This window comes from Onychostruthus taczanowskii, unplaced genomic scaffold (genome assembly GCF_017590055.1).
Source record: "Onychostruthus taczanowskii isolate IOZ18803 unplaced genomic scaffold, ASM1759005v1 scaffold75, whole genome shotgun sequence".
Taxonomy (NCBI): domain Eukaryota; kingdom Metazoa; phylum Chordata; class Aves; order Passeriformes; family Passeridae; genus Onychostruthus; species Onychostruthus taczanowskii.
Window position 1 is genome coordinate 937,768 of NW_024505339.1, and position 18,532 is coordinate 956,299.

Sequence of the window (18,532 nt, forward strand, 5' to 3'; positions counted from 1 at the left end):
GTCAGGGGACGGAAATTCCCGGGGTAGGGAGGGGGTTACCGGCCCTTACCGCGGGTATGTAGTCCGGGGGGTGGGAGGCTCAAGGATACCTCAGCAATACATCGGGCGGGGGGGAATTACCGCGGGGACCTTACCGGGGCTATGGGCAGGGATGACGGGATCCTCACCGTTACTTACACCGGGGGTGTGTGTTACCGGCCGTGACCGTGCCCCGGCGGTGACCGTGCCCCGCTGTCCCGCAGGGCTGAGCACGGAGAAGGCCGTCGCCTTCACTCGGCGGCTGCGGGCCGAGCCGCAGTTCCTGCTGGCCCAGAACGTGGCGACATGCAACGACCCGCTGGAGGTGTGCCTGCAGCGGCAGGTGGTGCAGGACACGGTGCAGGTGTTCCAGCACGCCGTGCCCGCCGAGGGCAAGCCCGTCACCAACCAGAAGAACTCCGGTAAGGGCGGTCGGGGCCGGGGCTGGCTCCTAACGCTGATTGTGCTCCTGGGAGCGGCTGCTGCTCCAGAGCCCTTTGTCCGGGCTTTGGGGAAAAGTCGAGTTCCTGCAGCATCCCCCTGAGTTAATAACACACGTTGGACTTTCAGCGTTTGCCTCTTTTCCCTTCTGCGTGGTGTAACTGGGAGATGGGCTTGCAATGAAAGATTTCAGAGCACCTTCAGAGCTTTTTGGTGTTGCAGAAGCCCAGCCAAAGGCTCGAGGCGGAACTGTGTCATGAATCTCGTGGTAAAAGAAATCGTTGTGCAGCTCCTGAGCACAGGTGTTCCAGTTTAATTCGTGTTCCTTTGATCTCTCAGGGAGATGCTGGATCTTTTCCTGCCTCAACGCAATGCGTCTTCCTTTCATGAAGAAATACAACATTGAAGAGTTTGAGTTCAGCCAGTCCTATCTCTTTTTCTGGGATAAGGTACAGTCATGTAGGTTGTTGTAGGATTGCTTATGCAATCAGGTGTTAGTGTTGGGACAGAACCTCTTTCAGCCTGCATTGTTTTAGCATTATGAGAAGAAACTTCAAAAGCTCCTTAAACATGTGTTTTAAATGCAGGTGGTCAAGCACAGTGGGACTTTCAGCTTGAGAAGAAAGTTGTCAAGATGTTGATGTTTTGGAGTAGTAGAAGTAGTTGTTTGTTTTTCTGTTTTGTTTTTTTTTTTTCCCAAGAGTTCTGTGTATTTCAGAAGTTACTTGGTGTTCAGGGGAAACATGACTGTAGCTCTGAGGTTTCAGTTGTGCTCGTGAGCTGTGTGCCTGCTTCTCACCCCTAAGGGAAATGAAGCAAATCTAGTGCTAGTTTGGGTCAGGCTTCATTGCATAACTTCTGCTCCCCATTTCCTGTTCCCCTATCATCAAGCTCTCTGTGAAGTCACTCCTAAATATTTGCTCTAACAAAGAATTTTCTAGGGTGGCCCCTGGAATGCTGGAGGGGAAAATGAGGACTTCATTGGATGAGCAGAAAGTTGCTTCATCTATTCTGTGCTTGCAAAAAACTGAATACTCAGCAACTAATTAATGCATAATGTATCAGACTTGAAAGGGTTGAGGTTTTTTTATCTGTGTGTTTCAGGTTGAGCGTTGTTACTACTTTTTAAATGCCTTTGTGGAGACAGCTCAGAAAAAGGAGCCAGTGGAAGGAAGACTGGTGCAGTTCCTGCTCTCCAACCCCACGAATGATGGTGGACAGTGGGATATGCTGGTCAACATTATTGGTGAGAGAACTGGTCACAAGGAGCCCCTGCTGCAACTGCAGCCTGCTTTGAGAAATGGGGAATGGAATAGAATGAAAAACTGAGCTTGAGACCTGGGAATTGGCTGAGGCACATGATGCCATTAACCACTGTATTCTTTTAGTTAAAGACTTTTTTGTGGCCAGATGATAAATATTGGGCTTAAATCTTGTCTGGCATCACTTTTGCATATCCCTGTTGATGATAAAAGCTCAGATGATCAACGAATAATTAGATAGCCCTGACTTTTAGCTTAATGAAAGGATTCAATCCCCTTTTCCTCCAGTCATCAATTCAACATAATTTATTTATAGCCATGTACAGTCTTTAGGGCACATGGTGAGGAAAAAGCCCCTGCTGGACCTGGGTGTGTTTACAAAGCACAACTACTTGGAATTGCAGCCTGAAGTTGGTGTAAAGATCAGTGAGAAGGAATTGATGTGGAATGTGGCACTGCTGGTCTTACAAAGCTCCAGCAGGAACAGGATCCTACGCTGCTGGAGATACTTAATTACACCAGCACTTGCTCTCATTTGTGTTGTGAAACAATGAGACACCTTTGTAAATCAACAAGGCAATAATACAGATTTAGAATCACAAAAGGAATTTGTTTCTTTGAAGCCTGGAGGTTCCTTTTTTCCTCATCCCATTGCTATAAATACTTAATCAGGGCAGAGATTTTGGCTGCTGCTGTTACATCCAGAGCCTTGCATGGTGAGATCTGTGAGTGGTACTCCAACGTAGGAAGCCATGAGCTGCTGCTGGTGTTTTATAAATGTTTAGGAGGAAAGGAGACTGGGAAGTCAGTTTTAACCTTAGATAATTTACATGGAGTGATTCACAGGAGGCCCAGTTCTTTAGAAAGTATTTCAGGAGATTAATTTTAAAGTAATCAAGATTTTTTTTTTTCCTGGTGAACAGGACTTCCTAAAGCACTAATTAATTCAGAACTTTTAAGTGTTGAGTTAAATAATACTGAGTAGTCCAGGGATTCCATGTTCTGGGATCCTTGTGGAATGCAGATCAGAGGTCAAGATTCAGTCACAAATTAAAAAGTAAACTTTGGGTACTTGTAACCTTTAAGTAAGAGCCTTTCTGTTATAATCTCTGCACAAACCCAAACTCTTTACCTCTCATATGGGTATGAGCAGTAGGAGCATCTATTGTGTGAAAAAGCCAATTGTTAACCTGTAGTTTTATTTATTTAGAGAAGTATGGTGTGGTCCCCAAGAAATACTTCCCAGAGTCTCACACCACAGAGGCTACCAGAAGGATGAATGAGATCTTGAATCATAAGGTAAAATTGATTTGGATTATAAAACTTAAGGGAGGAGAATGAACCTGCTCCAAATGTTCCTCACCACCTTATCCTTCCTGACCAAAGTGTTAAGTGCATCTCAGCAACTTAAATTTATTTACAAGCAGCCTAAAGTCTCAGCAAAGTCTGATGTTAATCTTGAAACATGGAGCAAGGAGGTGAGATCATGGAAGATGTCCATTGTCAGGCTTCAGTAGTTTGAAAGTACCTTTTGTGGTTTTAGTAGCAGTTATTCTTAATCCTCAGATTTCCAAAGATTTCTTGACATGTGGCTGCTAAAATGTTTGTGCAAAACCAGCACATGGTGTCTAAGTGTCTCTTTCCCACCCTTTCAGTATCTCATCTTCCTGTGTGCCAAGGTTTCTAGAAATGACTGCCAAATGTGGTGAAAAAGATGGAGGAAAAAAAAAGTATTTTAAAAACACTGCCTGTTAAAAATCAGCTTTCAGTATAGAAGTGCACAGCTTTGTCTGAAGGAAGGTGTTAACTCACTCCCTGAACTGCAGAAATGAATTAGCCTGGGAAGAGGCTGGTGTAGGTAGCTAGATGAAAAAGGCAATTAAAACATTTTTTACAGTTTGCTACATTTTTTCCAGTTCATATGCTGCATCCTCAGGGAGAACTGCCTGCTGAAATCCACATAAAAAATGCAAAATACGTGGTGGAATGAGCTTGGACACTTTAAATGTTGTTAATGTTGTTCTAATCCTGAGCATGGCAAAGCAGCTGGTCCCGAGGGAGCCCCATCACCGTTCCTGCCCTTATGGATGGTGACACTAATGGGAAGCTTGTGCTGCTCTGACTGCAGCTGTGCATGCAGTGGGGAAATGCCCCTTTCTTTTCATCAGCCAAGAGATCAATTATGCATTAGAATTGCAAAATAAATGTGACAGTATGAAGAACTGCATGTTAAAAATCAGCTTTCAGTATAGAAGTGCACAGCTTTGTCTGAAGGAAGGTGTTAACTCACTCCCTGAACTGCAGAAATGAATTAGCCTGGGAAGAGGCTGGTGTAGGTAGCTAGATGAAAAAGGCAATTAAAACATTTTTTACAGTTTGCTACATTTTTTCCAGTTCATATGCTGCATCCTCAGGGAGAACTGCCTGCTGAAATCCACATAAAAAATGCAAAATACGTGGTGGAATGAGCTTGGACACTTTAAATGTTGTTAATGTTGTTCTAATCCTGAGCATGGCAAAGCAGCTGGTCCCGAGGGAGCCCCATCACCGTTCCTGCCCTTATGGATGGTGACACTAATGGGAAGCTTGTGCTGCTCTGACTGCAGCTGTGCATGCAGTGGGGAAATGCCCCTTTCTTTTCATCAGCCAAGAGATCAATTATGCATTAGAATTGCAAAATAAATGTGACAGTATGAAGAAAATGTGTTCTGTGAGTCACAGGCGTGCTGGTGTGTGTGGATGTTGTGGCATCACTTATGGGACTGAGGGAAATCAAGCTTTAAGAGCTTAATGGCTGCAAGCCTCACATCAGTGGTTGGAAATGGTAATTGAATTGTGACTATTTGTTAATTTTTTGGTTGTACTTTACTTCAACAGCATTCAATTATCTTGTTATTTTGTAATGAATTAATCTCTAATGACACTTCTGAAAGGTATTTTCATACATGTTGTGAAGAATAAAATAGGTGCTTGAAACAAGCAGATGGGAAGTCCTGAAAATGATCAGGTGACACCTTTCACACCCTTTATAACAAAGTGATTTTCTCTTTAAACAGATGAGAGAATACTGTTTGAGGCTAAGAAATATGGTGGAAAGTGGAGGAAGCAAAGGAGAACTTTGTGCTGCCATGGACATGATGATAGAAGAGGTAAATAAACTGGTGTGACATGAATCTTGGCACACAGGGCTGGAATGGATGAGATTCCTTACTTTTGTTTAGCTGTTGGATCAGCCTAAACAAGTGCCTCTTGTTGCTTAACGAAGTGGTTTTGGTTCAAGTGAATTTGTTTTGCAGTGGTTTGTTGCTTACTTAATTTTGAGTTTTTCTAATCCTTCCAGACAAATATTTTGAATCCATAGGTTTCAGAATGATGATATTTTACAGCCATCTGTCCCTTGCTGTAGGAAAAGCAACATTTTGTCCCTTGAGAGATCAAAAGAATGGCCTGTCAGGCTCTTAGAAATAACAGGAAAGGTTGAAATTTGCATTCTGATGGCTTTGAATGCAAATCTTGTAGCACAAGTGTTGTGCAAGGATTCCCCACAAGAGAGCAGAGAAGAACCACAAAAGGGAGGTGTCTGCACAAGGCTGAGCCCAGCTGAGGGCTCGTGCTGGGGGCAGCAGAGGAAAGAATTGCAGCGTGGTTTTGGCTGTGAACTGACTCCATCACTGTTAGTGTGTCTGCAGTGCCTGAACCTCCTCCTGCTCACACAAACCCACATCATTTATCTCATTCTGTGCTGCTCATACTTGGTTCTTAAACTGCCAAAAAGAACTTAAACTTGGGACTGTTTTAGTGTGATTGAGTCCATGCACTTTAAAAATGTATTTAAATTATTTCTCAAACATATAATGCCAGGTGACCCAGTGGTTAAATGTATGTCTTTAGATGAACCAAGAAATCAAATGTTTTGGTGTTGTGTGTTAGCTTTTTCTGCAATCCACTGAACATCCTAGGCAGAACCTACCTTGGGCTATCTCTGTAGAGTTTTAGTTCCATATTAATGTGTTGTTTTGGGTTTTGGAAATTCATCTTTGCACTTCATGTAACATTCTGTAGCTTCTTTTTATCTAATTTTAAGGTTAGGGTAAAAGAAGAAAACTGATTTGTGTTCCTTGGGTTTCATCAAAACTGTAGTGAAGTTCATGCCTTAAGAATGCTGTGCTTTGAGGCTACCCCAGAATGTTGCCAATCTGCACTTAGTTCAAAGGTGAATTAATGTAATTTACATGCAGTGTGTGTCCAAAGGCCCTTGGGGGATTCTGCAGCAAACATCAAAAGCTTCCTAGAGATGGTCATTCTTAGGGCAGGGACAAAGAGTTCACTGCTAAATGTTTCTCATTTATTTAGAGCTTCTTGCCCTCTGACAAGAGATCCTGGAACCGATGAAAGGTTCTGAACTGATTGCAGTTTGTCTCTTCTGTAAATGGTTGTGCTTAATTCTCTGAGGTTAACAAGGCATTTTCTCCTGCAGTGGTGAAGGAGGTTTGCATGTGTTTAGGTGTGTATGAGTGGTGTTGCCTCTGTATTTGTGTGGCAAAGCAGAGCTTGGTTTTGTTTTGGGAGGTTCTATTTGCATAGCAAATCTTGGTTTGCTCCTGCTGGGAGCAACACTCAGCTGAAATGGGCCAATTGTTGTGGAACATGGGATTAAATATTCACTCCAGAACTGTATAAACATTCTTATCAAACCAGTGCACAGCGGGTCAGAAGCTGAAATCAGTGCAGTTCATTTGATAGAATTTTTCATCCTCTGCTGTTCTCTTTGGAGACTCTTCCTTATCAGGAGTGTCCTCCTCTCCCCCTCCTCATTCGTTTTGGGGTTTAGCACAAGCCACTCTGTCTTATCTTGCTTCTAGTTGTCACTAGGGCAATGTATGTCACCTTTTAGTTTAAATATGCTTATTTTATTTATTTGTAGAGGAAGCTTGTGAGATATGAAGAGGGGGCCTATGTTGGGTGTGGTAGCAAAACAATTGAGGGAGGCCATTCCAGGCTCCAGTGCCTCTGTTCACTGGAGATTTCTGTCTCCATCATTTTCCTTCCTCTGGCTGGAGCCCATTTGGTTGCTGCTCTCCTTTTCTGCATTTTTCTTGCTTATTTTGTGTTCATGCCTCATCTCTCAGTGCTTGTGGTTATCTGAGGTAATGTGGGTGTAGCCACAGCAAATGGTACCTTTTGTGCAGTCTGTGCAAAATTAAATATTTATAGTAGTTCAGGGGTTTATATTTGCTCTTTACCATATTTATTGAGAAATGTGTGAGTTCCTGCAGTAGAAGCCTTATGCCCACACCCTTGTTTCACCCTGTAATTAATCTTTTCACTTGTTTTCTTAAATTGCTCAGAGCAAGAATACCTTTATTTAGCAGGAGCATTGCACTGCTTTTGCTGCCAGCACAAAGAGCACATGAACATACAGCCAGTTCTTATGGATCAGCTCCAGAAAGAGTTAAACAGCTTTGGGAAAGGTATTGTGTCTATTCTGCTGTGTAAGAGTGAGGCCTGCCAGGCTGGGAAGGCTGGCACAGACCACAGGAGCTGGATCCCAGTGCAGAAGGTGCAGCTGAGATTTGACTCCCTCTCCTCTTCTTTTTAAATAACCTGATGGTTCCTTGCAAGGAAGAGACTTGTGCTCAGGGCATGGACAGAGCTGAACATCAGTGTCAGCTGAAATAAAACAGATTCAAACCTGTTTAACTGTGATTAAATTCCCTGTCCCCAGAGTAGCTGTGGCAGGTCCTGCTCTGTATCTTTAAAGACACTTGTGTGGTTACAGTGCCAGTGTTGGCACATTTTCTGATAAGCCCTGTGAGAAAGTACAGTAGTGGTTCTGAAGTGCAGCTTTATGTTCTGATTTACAGGGAGACTGATGACTTGAAATCTGGTCAACTTTTTGTGCTAAAAATCCAAAGATAGCTGCCAGCTGCAAAGGATGTCACAGGCAGCAGGCAGGGAGATGGAATTAAATTGAGTAACCTGCCAGCTCAGCCCTAAGCACATGTTGTTAAATGTATTAAAAGAGATGAGATTATTGTGGGGTTTTGAGAAGAAGCAAAGGCCCATCTTTGAAATCCAAATGAACATTACAATAAAAAACAAATTAGTACAGGGGACACACTGGTGTAAAATGCCCACATTAAAAGGTCTGGTTTGTCTCTGCATGGGGCAAACCACCTGGTGGAACAGGTGATGTTGAATGACCAAGCCTTTAGAGAATCAATTTGATAAAGTTTCTCTGGCAGTGTTGGAGGACCTTCAGAATTACTTATGACATGTTGTAGCAAGGCTGGGAAGTGACCTGTTTTTAGCTTTGGGCTGCTGCATTCCTAGGATAACCTGGAATCAGTAAGCTTCTGTTTTGCCTGGTGGTTTGCCTGACAACATGCAGTGTGAGGGTGGAATAAGGAAGTTCTGTTGATTTTTCTGAGGCCTTTCAGATTGGTTTTGAACTGCTGAAACACCAAGATTTCAGGGGCTGAATGCAGATGATTGATGTGTGTTTGTGTCTGTGTTCAAAAGCAACCATTAAGATCTCATTTCTCACATGGAGGCATCCATGCTCCAGTGGCATTGCTGTGGCAGGAGAGGCACAGCTGCATGTTCCAGCAGGCTCACAGCTCTTTGCTTCTCTGGCAGGTATTCAGAATAGTGAGCACTTGCCTGGGCAGCCCTCCGGAGACTTTCTGCTGGGAGTTCCGGGATAAGGAGAAGAACTACCACAAATACGGCCCCATGACCCCGCTGCAGTTCTACAACGAGCATGTGAAGCCTTACTTCAACATGGAGGACAAGGTTGGGGATGCTGAAAACTTTCCAAGGCCTCCTTTTTTGCTGCTAAGCCACTGATTTTCTGCTGTTGCCAGTGTCTGTCCCCCCTGTAGCTGCAGCACCTGGGATGGGCACTGCTTGCCCAAGTCAGTGTGTTTATTCTGCCTGTTGTGCTGTTTGTGCTCTACCCTTCAATTATCTGGGATCTTGTGTTGCAGTCCACGATGGTTTTGTAATGATAAAATATGCAATGATCTAATCAGTTGTAATAGGTCATAAGGCAGACATTAGAGAAGGAATAACACACAGAGCTGCTGTGCCACAGTTACGAGGTGAACTTGTGAAACAAAGCAAAAAAAACCCAACAAACACAACCTTAAGAAACCTCTTATTTCAGCCAAGTGGCTTGTTTGCTAATGGGGCAGACAGCTGGGAATGGCTGGGACAAAAGCCATTCCCTGAAATCCTTCTAGATTCCATGTTCAAGGATTTCAGTTATGTTGCACCTTATTTTATGACATCTTGGTTTTTTGGCAGATTTGTCTGGTGAACGATCCTCGACCCCAGAATCCCTACAACAGGCTCTACACAGTGGAGTACCTGGGTAACATGGCTGGAGGGAGGAAAACTCTCTACAACAACCAGCCTGTGGAGGTCCTGAAGAAATTGGCTGCAGCATCTATTAAGGACGGCGAGGTGGGTTTGGTTTCTCTTTGTGGATGGCACAGTGCAGCCCGTGCTGTGTAAAACTCCTGGGATTTGGCCCAGACATGACCCTTCCTTCTCTTTGCAGGCTGTGTGGTTTGGCTGTGATGTGGCAAAGCACTTCTATGGCAAGCTGGGAATCAATGACCTGAATATGTGAGTAGAGAATCAAACCAGACTGTCATTTGGGATACTCAGTGAACGGACATGAACAGTCCTTTAGTCCTTTCTACATACTTTGGATTTTATACCCCAAAAGAGTATATTTAAGTAATTCAGCAGCAGAAATTTTTTTTACTTGTTAATTTAATCTGAATCCTTTAAAGATGCACTATGAGTAGTTTTTAAATATTCTTACTTATTTAATATATGGTGAGAGAAATTCCTAAAGGGCTCAGGATTTGCATTTATTCTGACATTAAAATTGGCTGAACTCGTATGCCTGTGCTCCTGGCACAGGGCAGTCTCCTGATTCCCTGACTTAGAACTCCCCCTGCATCCTTTCTCATGGGGCTTTTGTGTCTTTCTGCTAGATTTAATCATGAGCTGGTGTTTGGTGTCTCCATCAAGAACATGAACAAAGCAGAACGACTGATCTTTGGGGAATCCCTGATGACCCATGCCATGGTCCTGACAGCTGTCACTGAGAAGGTAGAGTCTCCCTCCTGGAGTTCTGGTGCTGGCAGGGATGTGTGGGAATATCCTGGGAGCTGCTTTGTGTCCTGGGCTCACTCAGTGTGCCACAACCCCCTGGTGCACAAGGCCTGGTTGTTTATTCCCTTTGTGTTTGTGTCTGAGTGTTCAGAACTATAAATATTTAACAACGAGGGAAGAATTTTAGACATGTCAAAGGACTTCCTTTCTTTTACCCACAAACTTGGATTGGACAACCACTGCATGGCCAACCCAGTCTGGTTTAGAGCCTGAAGCTCCTGTTAAAATGCTGGCAGGAGGCACTTTGCAGCAGGGTTAACCTCCTGCAGCTCCCTGGCATGTGATCTCTGACCTCTAATTAGGGAAGGGAAGTGGTGTCCAGCACAGCTCTGTGGCAGACAGCAGGCTGAGATGAATCCACAGCCAGATCTGCTCCTGGCACCATCACAAAGCACATAAGGAAGTCAAAAGAAGCATACAAAAACTTACACCTCGGGGTTATCTGCAAAGTTGATGTTTCCCTGTATTTCCAGAAGCTGTCATTATTAAAGTTTCTTTGAAGTGATCTCTTCCTGTCCAGCTTGACCTTGGCTTGAGAAATAACAGCTTGCATAGCACTGAAAAAGTTTGCCTGAGCTGTGGAGTTTTGAGACTTGAGATGGAATTGCTGAGTCATAAAAATGTTCCAAGTTACTTTTTACAGCTCAATATAATTTTTTCCTGTTTTCTGCATTCTGAGTTCTTAACACTTTCATTGTGTATCAGATTGCACAAACACTTCTGTAAATATCTAACTGAAAAACAAGGAAAACTTTGTAGTTGGTACTTAAAAACCTTGACCTGAAGGTGCTTTGAGAAACTGAGTTGTAAAACGTAATATTTTGGATTTACTTACTTTTTTTAAAAAAGGCTTTGAAGATAAAAAAAAAAATCCTATTACAATTTTACAACATGAAAAATTGATGTGGATTAAATGCACCTTTTGGTTTAAAAGGCTGTACCTCAATGTGCTCTTCCCAGTTTTAATCAGAGAGCATCCAGAGTTGACATCCTTGGTCTGGAAGTTCTCGAGTGTCCCATCTTAAGGACTGTTCTCTCTTTTCAAGGGAGAATAGAAGCATTACAGCAATATTCCATTCAATATTAAAAATGAATTTATGGGGTGTTTTTCAGGTTAGTTTTTTGTATTAAAATATTTTAATTGCACAGCACCAGACTTGGAGCTGTGTCCTTCAGCTGGGTTCTTCAAGGACTTGCACTTGCTCTTACCAATGCTCTTCTGAATTCTGACAGTTCCTTCTTCCTTTCCTCCGATTCCCAGTTCAGGCAAGTTGTTCATCCTGTGTTTAATTTCCCTCACTCCCTGATGGGGAACAGGGACACCAGCTTAAATTCTGTGAGTCAGTTATGTCCAAACTAGAATTTAGTTAACTTGGCTGCCTGATGAAATCAATATTGATTGCAGACTCTCTTCTTCACCACATTTTATCTAAGTAGGTAGATGAGTATTTTCTAAAATGGCATTTCTCCAGCCATTAGCAAGAAACCCTTGGGACTCTGAGGAGTGGAGCTCTGTGTGTTCCTGGTGCTGGATTTGGATGGGGTTGTCTGCTCAGGTGTGGCCTCTCCTTCACCACTGACTGTCATGGGCTTGTTTTGGCACAGGATGGGCAAGAAGATGCATTTGAAAAATGGAGAGTGGAAAACTCCTGGGGTGAAGACCGTGGCAATAAAGGTAATTTATAGTCATGAGAGCAGAAAGCTGAATGTTTGGAAATAAGGATGTGGCAAGGACAGTCAGGCAGCTTTTCCTACATGGAGTGGAGGAGAACTCCATGATTTTTATTATCTCCTGAGTGAGACAGGCCACATGTGGGCTCAGCCATGGCACAGCCTCAGTGGTGTGTGTGCCACGCCAGATTCCATGTCCCCAGGAATAAGTCACTGCTGGCCACATTTTTCTGCTGCACATTAATCCCAAATGTTATGCTTGTAAGATTTGGTGTGGCAGAACTTTCCCAGGATGTCTTGGTTTTCTTCTGGGAATAGATTATTTTTGGAGAACTCTGTTTTAGGATGTGGTCTTATTTATAAGCTTTTCAATAACATGAACAACTCAGAGGAAAACGTAGAATATTCTTGGAAGTGTCTTAATTTATGTGCAGTAGTTTCTGTTCTGAGTTAACTGTATCCATTCACAGCAAAGTACTCCAATAAAAATCTTCAAACTTGACAAAACAATGAAACTGTTGATGTTCAGCCTTCAAGGCTCAGCAATATGACAGCAGTGAAATGTTCTTTGGGATGCTGGATTAATTAAAGAAGCCAAGTCAATGCTGAGGTAACATCAATGGCACAGGGCAGCAGCTGAACCCTGACACTGCTACAAGTGGTGCCTGCTGGGCTGCAGCACCCAAATCCACACTCACCTCTCAGGAGTGAGGTCCAGAGCTGTGTAAGAGGAGCTGGCTGTTCCTTTGAAATAAAACAGGAGCCCAGAGAGACTTGAACAAACCCTGCCCTGTCTTGTCCCCGTGGCATCTGTGTGGACTTTGCAGGGTGAGTCACTGTCCCTTATCTGCCTTGTACCAGGGGACACCCTGCTCTCTGGAAAGTCTTGCTCCCTGACTGTGCTTTGTTTTGCTCTGGGAGTTCCCTGGAAAAGACAAGAAATCCCATCAGAATTGGGAAGCTTGCCTCTATTTCAGACTGGGTTTTTTTCAGGGAGCTGAATCCCTGAATGATTTTCTTGGGTATGACCAAATGAGCTGCTCTGGAGCAGAAGGCAATGGGACATGTCCTCCAGGGCTCCTTCCCAAACTCTGGGAGAGGTAACTGAGGGTCACAGAACAATTTAGGATGCTAAAACCCTTTTAAGGTCTAAAAGAGTCCAGCTGTTCACCCAGCACTGCCAAGTCCCCACTGCACCATGGTCCCCAAATGTCCACACATCATTTAAATCCCTTCAGGGACTGTGACTCAACTTGGTGGGGTTTCTTCTCCTTCCTGCCCTGCTTTTCCACTCTGCAGTGTCCAGTAGTAGCTGTGTAGGAGGGTGAGGACTCAGAGTTTGCCTGAGCTGTCTTGCAGTGCCACTGAGTCTGTCTCACTGTGATAAGAGTTAAGATTTTTATCTTATCTGTCTTGTTAAGGAGTTGGGAAGCTGTGCTTGGTTAAGTCCAGGACAAGAAACCAGAGTCCACATCAGTGCAGAGCCAGCCAAGGATGAAGCTAAACTTGGCACATCCCAGCTGGGTGTGGGGATAGGAGTGAGCCCCAGCTCCCAGGATTTCTTGGACAGGGTGACCAAGGGTCCAGCCTGCAACAGAACTCCAGGGACTGCACTTGAGCCATCAAACAATGAGCAAAGAAATTACTTTTTGTGAGGAAAGAGCAGGTTTTTTTCATGTGGGGTTCCCTGTTTTTCCAGGGTGCCAGGTGCCACCTGTTTCCCCTGAGAGGAATGCAAGACTGGGAAGATTGGGACTCCTGGTTTGGGAATTATGGGATGGAGTCAGTTTTATGTTCACACTCCAGAGTGGGCAGAACTGAAATCTTGTGGCTTCTCCTGGAGAAAGGGAACCCCTGTGAACCAGCCCAGCTTTGCCTCTCCTAAATATTTAGTAATTACATTGATATCTGTTGTCTCAGTGTTTCTGGAACCCTGTGTGTTTTAACTCGAGGAATGAGCACAGCTGCTGACAAACATTGCTTGTTTTCTGAGGTAAAAAAGTCACTTCCCAATCAAATATTTCCTTTCTGTTTCGTTGGCTCTTTTTCAGCCACACAGGCAAATTTAATTATTCTGAGTAGTCTTTTGTTCTGCAGACACACAGGACGTTATTACCTAACTTTGAACCCGGCTTATCCCATCGGATATCTTTTTTTGAAAGCAAGGAAGAGGGGAGTACTAAATCACACTGTGGAGAGGGGTCCATCTGCTTGTTTTGGCAAGAAAGGAGCTTTTTTAGGATGCATCTCCAGCTAGAAATCAGCTCCCTTTGGGTTTTTCATGTCTTGGCTGTTGCTCTCCTGCAGGAAGGCATTTCAAGGATTTAACTGTAGGCACCCTGTGTCTGTCTGTGCATCTCTCATCCCAAAAGTGCCCTGGGACAGGAGGCACTGTTTGCTCTCCCCAGGCAGGAGTTACAGCACTTTTTGGGACTTTGAGGGGCTTCCCAGGTGTGTGTGGGATGTGTGTGGCTCTGCCCTGCCCTGGCCTCTCCAAACCCGAGCTATTTGCATGTTCTGGAGTCGTGCTCGGCGCTTCCTCCCGCTCAGACGCCGCGATCCCAATCAGCTCCCCGGGACAGGATGTCAGAGGCAGAGTTCATTAATCCTCTCAGGGTGCAATTACTTGTTGGCTCTTGGGAGTGAGAGGTTTTTGTGTGTCCCAAGAACTCATATCCTGAAGAGAGGATAATCAAGGCAGCTCCCTTTGGCAGTGTTTCCAAAATGGCTTCTAGCTCGGGTTACAGTTGATAGGGGTTTTAATTTATGGGATTATCTGATCTCTTGCTTTAGAAACAAGATGGTGGAGATAGATGCATTTATTGTCCATATTCCTTGGCATTTTCTTGTTTCATTTGATTGTGTGATGATACAATATAAGGACACGAGGAACTTTATTACATAAAGCCTTCTCATCTCCCTCCTAAATACTTCCTTTCTCATAGCCACTCTTACTCCCATTTCACCTGGAATACCTCGTTTCCAGTGGTAGCTCTCTGCTTAAAACCTCTAAAGTGGCTTCCTTCACTCCCAGTTTAAGGGATGTTCACTGTCATTTTCACATTAAGGGAGACAATTAGGATTTGCTGCAGCCTAAGTGTGATTTAATTGGCTTTGAGGAAAGCAGTGGCTGCCTCACTGCAAAAACTAAACAAAGAAAGTTTTCTTAGAACAGGTTGATATTCACCTGAAAAATTCTAAAGCCTCAAATAGATTCAAATAATGTTATATTTTGTCTTAAAGGCTTTGTAATTTCCTTGAATATTCTCAATGCCCATTTTAACAGAGCAAACATAAATCATGGACGTTCTGGCTCTTGTTTTTCCTGGTGGGCTTCTTGCCTGACCTTTCAGTGCACAGAGAGTACATCCTGTATGTTAACTTCCTCGAGATATTTTTTGCTGTGTTTTGAGAGATAACCAGCATGACCAGGCCCTGTTTAATCCATCACTCATAGGTGAGGCCTCTCTGTGGCTGCTTTCCTGCAGTGCCTCTGTGCTGTGATGCTGTTTTCCCCCCAGGTTACCTGATCATGACCGACGACTGGTTCTCCGAGTACGTCTACGAGGTGGTGGTGGACAAGAAGCACGTGCCCGAGGAGATCCTGGCCGTGATGCAGCAGGAGCCCGTCGTGCTGCCAGCCTGGGACCCCATGGGGGCTTTGGCCAAGTGAAGCACGGAGCATTTGCCTCCCCGTGGCCATCAGAAGTAGCTGCAATAGAGAATTCCAGCAGTTGGAAGCCATAGCCAAACGAGACCGAGCCCTCGGCCTGGTCCCTATTCCTGAAATGTAAGTTAAGGATCCTTGGGAAATAGCGCTTCACTGGTGCCAGCTCTCAGACAGGCTGCTCCAAAACTCAAAAGGGAAAAGGAAAAAAACCTCAAAATGAAAGCAGATGATAAGTGCTGTCAATGGCAGTTTGATTTTACCTTAAATTTTTAATGCGAATCAGCGTAGTAATGTAGTAAAATTATCTTGACTGATGTTTTCCCTAGAAAAAATGGGCATTGAAGGCCCTTTAGAATTAACAGTTAGGTGATTGTTAGAGCAAACATACTGAGATAATTAACCAATTATGGTCTGGCTTGTTCTATAAAAGAACTTCCCCCAAAAAAATTTATATATTTACAGTTTTGGTTTTGCTCAAGTTTTGGAGGGGATGTATGAATTGAAACTGCTAAAAATGACCTTTAGAAAATTTTCTCTTCCAGCAGAATTGGGGAAGGGGAATGGTTTCCTTGAGGTATCCAGTTCCACTTGGTTTTATTCTTCCATTATTGAGCTGGGGCTGGATAGCCCCCCCAGGGGCCAGTGCTATGTCTGTGTGCACAGGAGCGCTATTTTTCAGTTATTTTAGCAAGAACAACCATAAATATGTTCACAGGTGGAGTTAGTGTCATGCTCAACAGAAAAACCAACGTTTTAATTGCTGCATTTTATTTGGTTGTTTTAAAAAACAAGATGGTGCTATGAAGCTTTTGAATAAACACTTTGTAAAGTGACTGGGACAGTTCTGGTTTCTTTTTTTAAAGAGGTGCTTGGAGCTGATGGAATGGGAAGATGCTGGTGAGCTGCAGTGAGGGTGTGGTGCCTCCATCACAGACCTGGTGCAGAAATGGGTACAGAAATGTCAGAAATGGCACTGGTGGAGCTGATCCTCCTTTGGGCAGGGGGATGGAGCAGATGATCCTCCAGGGACCCGTTTGGGATCTCATGCAGTCTCCACTTTGTGCTGTCACTTGAGTGAAGGCAAGCAAAGAGTTCTTGTACTCCCTGGTGGCTCTGACACAGAGCCAGATCTCTTGCAAAGCTGTGCTATGCACAATATTTTCATTATGACTAATGCATGGGTTGTTTTGGGGGCTTTTTCCTCCCCCAAAAGGTCAGCAATTTTAGTCCTTCGAGTTCTTTCTACTTATGACTTTAACACCAGTTCTTCTGTTTCCTCTCTGCCATCTATGAGTATGATATCAACCAAGGAGAATTAACTTTTTCTCCAGAGTTTAACTGACATTTTTGTTGCTGGTGGTAGCACTGATGAGGATTGAGGCTGGTAAACTCAAAACTGATTCCAAGCCAGTTTTTGTTGGTTTCAGTATTTTAAAGTATTGTCCAGCCTGTGCTTATCTCCCCAGTTCTTGCCCAGATATTTCCCTGTACACTTTATACAATAGTACTGTGGGTTTTTTTCCTTTCCTTCAAACAAGCACAGAAAATCCACATGGCTGAAACACGTTATGGGGAACGAAGCCAATCTGGCAGCAGCACTGCTGCCTTCATGCCCTGCAATTTTCTAAGTTCTTTCCATGGTGGAATTGGGAAGGGGAGGGGGAAATGCAGATGCCAAGGTGAGAGCTGTGGTTTTTCCTCTGGGGGCAGTTGCACAAGGTATTTTGAGGTTTGTGCTTGTGCCAACAAGTCAAGGATATTCCTTTGCCTGGGAGGACAGCCATGGAAACATTGGTAAGGATTGGTGCCTGCAGGCTGCTTTTATCCATAGACACCTCACAGGTGGCTGCTTTTAACCTGTGGTTTGAAATGTGGGTAAAATCTGTGGGTGAAATGATTCCCCATGAACTGATTCCCTGCTGATGAGACTCACAGGGTCACTGCCCTTTTGCCCTGGCTCTCTGGTGAGATCAGCAGCCCTGAGATAAGCTGGAGACAGCTGAGTGATGATGGAGCTGCCTGTGCTCCCTCCTGAGCCTGAGGAATTCCCAGGGTCCTGCACAGCACGAGGCACAGCTGGATCCAAGCACAGCCTCACTCTCCCAGGTGTGTGGGAGAGACTTCACAGCCAGGGATTTTTCCCGAGGAATTGTTCATTCTCCTGAGGGTGTGCTGGAGGAACAAGCCACTTAACCCCTGTCAGTTCACAGCAGATGGTTCAGAGATGATAAAAAATTAAACTTTCCAAGGGATGGAATGGAGGTAATGTGGGAATAAGCCTGGCTTGCTGCTTTGTTGTCACCCAGCAAAGAAAGCTCTGTGAACTGTAAATCCAGACTTTGAAAAAGTTAACATACAACTGCTAAAAAGATGCTTTGGTCAGAATAAAAACAATTGGTTAGGAAAAGAACAATTAGTGCCCACTGTATTTCAATGCTGATTTCTCCCTTAGTTTATACATATATATATCCTTTGCAAAGCTTGATCCTTGGATTGCTGACAAACCAGCTGACTTGATACTTTTCTTTTCCAGTTTGTCAACAAAACCATGCAGTTTTCGTGTGAGAATTCAAGGACAGTTCCCCTGACAGGTGGCAAATATTGACAGATGATATTATGAAAGTCAACTCTCAGATTTAATCGAGTGGCAGAAAATAACAGCAATTCCTGATGAAGGAACTGAGGAGAGGTTATGTGTGGTGGTGGTTTGTGGGTTCTAGGAATCAGATTTCCCCATTGGAATGTGCTCTTAAAACAGCTGTAGTGGAAATAACAAAACCTCTCCAAAACTCATCCAACTGCCAGATGTGCATCCCAGCAGTGTGGAAAATAGCAGGGAAGGGCAATCAGAATTCCTTTTATCCCAAAGCCAATTGTAATATCTTCTAAATGCAGTCTGATTGCTAACTAAGGAAAGATGGGAACAAACAAATATTTCAGGATTTGCTTGGTTTGTGTTATTTGGAAAATTGTCCAACCTTTTATTGGCAGTGAGTCAGAGCCATTGCTGATCTCACAGTACAGTTGGTACTACTTTTATGAGGTCATTTGGGTGATGATTCCCATCCTTGTGCTGGAATCTGCAGCTGCTTTATCTGTGTCTTGTGTAAAGTCCATTTTCTTTGCAGGATTTGTTTGGTTTGTGTTATTTGGAAAATTGTTGCAACCTTTTATTGGCAGTGAATCAGAGCCATTGCTGATCTCACAGTACAGTTGGTACTACTTTTATGAGGTCATTTGGGTGATGATTCCCATCCTTGTGCTGGAATCTGCAGCTGCT

General features: G+C 43.9%; 1 protein-coding gene across 1 annotated transcript in view; it reads left to right on the top strand.

The window, feature by feature from the left end:
- The window catches only part of BLMH (bleomycin hydrolase), a 16,289-nt gene extending 204 nt beyond the window's left edge, over positions 1 to 16,085 (top strand). Inside the window, exons 2-12 of the mRNA XM_041423076.1 lie at positions 243 to 440; positions 799 to 908; positions 1,564 to 1,705; positions 2,932 to 3,020; positions 4,778 to 4,870; positions 8,361 to 8,516; positions 9,030 to 9,188; positions 9,286 to 9,353; positions 9,731 to 9,848; positions 11,517 to 11,586; positions 15,104 to 16,085. Of these exons, the coding sequence (XP_041279010.1) occupies positions 243 to 440; positions 799 to 908; positions 1,564 to 1,705; positions 2,932 to 3,020; positions 4,778 to 4,870; positions 8,361 to 8,516; positions 9,030 to 9,188; positions 9,286 to 9,353; positions 9,731 to 9,848; positions 11,517 to 11,586; positions 15,104 to 15,255 (1,355 nt within the window). The 3' untranslated portion in view covers positions 15,256 to 16,085. The remainder of the gene's footprint in view (positions 1 to 242; positions 441 to 798; positions 909 to 1,563; positions 1,706 to 2,931; positions 3,021 to 4,777; positions 4,871 to 8,360; positions 8,517 to 9,029; positions 9,189 to 9,285; positions 9,354 to 9,730; positions 9,849 to 11,516; positions 11,587 to 15,103) is intronic.
- The last annotated feature ends 2,447 nt before the right edge of the window (positions 16,086 to 18,532 follow it).